The 3,487-nt window shown below is 35.6% G+C and overlaps 1 protein-coding gene across 1 annotated transcript; it reads right to left on the bottom strand.

Annotated features, from left to right (window-relative positions):
- Positions 1-1,633: 1,633 nt before the first annotated feature.
- Positions 1,634-3,205, bottom strand: LOC122605687 (UDP-glycosyltransferase 43-like). Its single transcript, XM_043778641.1, has one exon. It carries the CDS (start codon positions 3,118-3,120, stop codon positions 1,729-1,731), a length of 1,392 nt encoding a protein of 463 aa, XP_043634576.1. The 5' UTR covers positions 3,121-3,205; the 3' UTR covers positions 1,634-1,728.
- Between the last annotated feature and the right edge of the window lie 282 nt (positions 3,206-3,487).

The following is a 3,487-nucleotide window of genomic DNA, read 5'->3' as shown; positions in this document are numbered from 1 at the left end:
CTCAATCAAAATCCAATTAAATGAGATAATGATAAACTATATTCTAGTGAAAATTGAATTTCGAGAAATTAAGAGTGTGTGGGTGGTATGGTCAAAAATTCAAAGAGAAAAAAATGAAGAGCAGAGTTTGTGATTTTAAGACTTGAATTAGTTCTTTGAAGGTAATGATACTCCCAACCTAGTTTTGGTTATTTTTGAGAAATTAGCGTTCTTGAAATACTCAAATTAGGGGTTTTTGTTAGAATTGAGTTTTGTATGATTTTTTTCCCCAAATTCTTGAATATCCTAGTTTGTTAGTGAGTTTCATGATTAATTTAATTAAGAATTTGTATGTTGGCAATGAAACTTTAATTATGAAAGAGTGGTGAAATTTACCAGTTGAATAAAATGGTGATTGTGTTGATGATTTGAACTCACCAAGTGAAGTTTTTGAATAGAAAGCAACTCAATGACAAAGTAAAATGATTTTGGGTTAGGAATGTTAGTGAATTGTAAGTATGGCTAGGTTGAGCTAGCCAAGAGTATGAATGTGGCCTTATATGTGAATTGTGTTGTTTTGAATAGGTTGAAAGCTTGTTTTTATTGAATTTGCGGTTATCTTGATTTGATTATTTGTGTCGCAAAGGAAGTGAGTGTTCTTGCATATCTTTGTATGTATGTCGGGTCGATTACCAAATAATGGTGGATTCTGTGTGTGGTAATCGATTTGGCGTTAAGCCTAAGTAAGGACTCTATTTGATTACAGGCCTAAGTCGTGGCCATAACCCATGTGGGGAATTGTTATTGTTTATATTTGATTGAGATTGTAATCATTAGCTTATATGGATTCATGTAACGTGTTAAGTACAAAGGTGGGCATGTAAGTATGGTACGACGGTGTCATAGGTTACATGTGATAGTCCTATGTACATTGGCCCACATTCGTATATATGATGATAGTACTTATATTTTAGATGTTTACCCATTTTATAGGTGGTTCCGGAAAAAAGAACTAAGATCTTGTGGATTGAAGTTGTTAGAAGAAAAGTTGAACTAAAAGCCTTGAAGGTATTGTCCATTGTAGAAGAATGGAGTTTTGTATAGATACTTAGTAATCTCATTCTCATCTATGGCTCATTTAATAAGTTTGGTTTAATACGTTTCTACAACATTGGCTATGTTTGGCACAAGCTTTTCGAGAGCTTTTCAGGAGCTTTAGCTTTTTATTTCAAACTAAAAGCTCCTAAAATATCAAAAGCTTTGTTTGGATGCAACTAGCTTTAGCTTTTATTTGAAAGAAAAAGCTCCAAAATGAAACGCTGCTTGAAATAGCGTTTCAGGAGCTTTGGCTTTTCGAAGAAGCTTTTAATTTTTAAAACTACACAAATACCTCTTGAAGTTGCAGTTATAACTATCATACCAAACACTTTTAGAAAATAAAAGCTACAGCTTACAGCTATAACTAAAAAGCTACAACTTACAACTCGAACTAAAAGCTACAACTACTTTTGCCAAACATACCCATTATGTTATGCAAAGGTCTTTTGGTTTATTAACATGTCTTACTTGACTTGAAAGATGACAATATGGGTAAATGACTTATTTGGTTGTGTAAGTAAAAATTAGAATATCAAGTTTAATTCTTAATCTTTGATTTGAGTTAAAATGAAAAATAATAAGTATCATTTAAATTCACTTCTCAAGTTGATAGAATAAAAACACAAAAAAGGCAAACCAAAAATCAGGTTTTTAAACATGAGGTAAAATACCATTTACCAAGTCATCTAAAGCTTGATAAGAAGTCCCATTTTTCACCAGAGTCTTCTTACACTTTTCACTCATCTCTTTCACTTTTTTCCTTAACTCACCATCCATCAACTCCCTCACACCTTTCTCCACATCATGGGCCAACACTAAATCGCTCTTTTTATCATCCAATCTTTTTATCTCCATACTCAATCCAAGCTCTTTGACCATTTCAAATGCGTTCAAATGTTGTTCAGCATACAAAGGCCATGTGGCAATTGGCACACCGTACCATATACTCTCCAGTATCGAGTTCCAACCACAATGTGACACGAACCCACCAATCGCGTTGTGGGCCAACACACTTACTTGTGAGACCCACCCGCACACCAAACCTCTACCAACCGTCCGATCAATGAACCCATTTGGAAACAGATCATCATCAAAATCATGATAATCGTTTGGAAGCGCTAGCTTTCCTTTTGGCGGTTCACGTATAGTCCACAAAAACCGGTATCCAGATTTCTCTAAACCGGTTGCTATTTCTCTCACTTGAACCCGGTTCAAGCTCCCCATGCTACCAAAACACAAAAAAACAACCGATGACTCGGGTTGTTGATCTAGCCATTGAATGATCTTTTCATGAGCGGACCGGTTTCCATGCCACTTAGCCGGTCCTGCATGATCAATAATCGGCCCAACCGGGTAAACCGGTGGTATATTATAACTAGAAGACAAAGATTCAAGTACATAGGGTTCGAGCTCTTGGAACGTATTTACGACAATACCCTTGGTCTCTTTGTACCTAAGTGTGTGATGTATAAAACATGAGTAACCAAGTTCATCTTTATCTATACAATAAGATGGAAAAGCATTTGGTGGTACCAGGTTAGTAAAACCTGGTACTTTTAACTCGGTCACAGAACCTGGTTTTGCGACCAGAGCTGTGAGGTGAAGTACAAAGCTAAGATAAGCCGCAGGAGATTGAAAAAACATGTAACATGGAATGTTAAGTTCATTGGCAACATCAATCATGGAAGTACAAAACATATCAATGAATAATCCTACAAGTGGAATGTTTTTAAGTGTTTCCTTAATTATATGTTTATGATTTTTGATATGAAGTGAAATGAACTCGATGACCGATTTGTGTCGGTCTATGGGTTGATCAGAGTTAGGTGGGCTAAGTTTGATGAACCGGATGTGTTGGGTTGAAGTGTGCGATTGGATGTAGTCGTGGACTAGTGGCCATTGAGGCATGGAGATGTCGAGTATTGTGACGGATATACGATTCGAATGATGGTTGATCAAGTGTGTGGCGAACTCCACGGCTGGCACAAGGTTGCCAATTGTGGGGGTTGCGATAATTGCTACCTCGGTTCGTTTATTCATCATTTGTTGAACTATTGCTTGATCTCCTTTTGGACTTTGTATATATATATAAACAGAGATGTGTTCAAATATTGAAAGCAAGAGATCATGAAGCACTAGTAGGTAATATATATAGAGATAAGATACATCCATCTGTATTTATGGCCAAACATTAGGTTGATCATATCTAACAAAAAAATCAACAAAAGAAAATCAACTCCATCCATTTTGTTTGTTGTTTCATTAGTAACATTTAGTGAGGAGGACATTATGTCTCATTCAAATATTTCGTGACGCTCAATTTTCTAAAGTGATTTTTGATATTAGTTTAATACAAATCAGTTACATACTTACCTAATGGACGTATCACATGTAGTGGAGTCAAATATTA

Source organism: Erigeron canadensis, chromosome 6 (genome assembly GCF_010389155.1).
Source record: "Erigeron canadensis isolate Cc75 chromosome 6, C_canadensis_v1, whole genome shotgun sequence".
Lineage (NCBI taxonomy): Eukaryota > Viridiplantae > Streptophyta > Magnoliopsida > Asterales > Asteraceae > Erigeron > Erigeron canadensis.
Note: the sequence above shows the minus strand (reverse complement) of the source record. Positions and strands in the feature narration are given on the sequence as shown.

Bases quoted from the DNA above. Each gene is read 5' to 3' on its own strand.
- LOC122605687 (XM_043778641.1), bottom strand. From the start codon at position 3,120: ATGATGAATAAACGAACCGAGGTAGCAATTATCGCAACCCCCACAATT.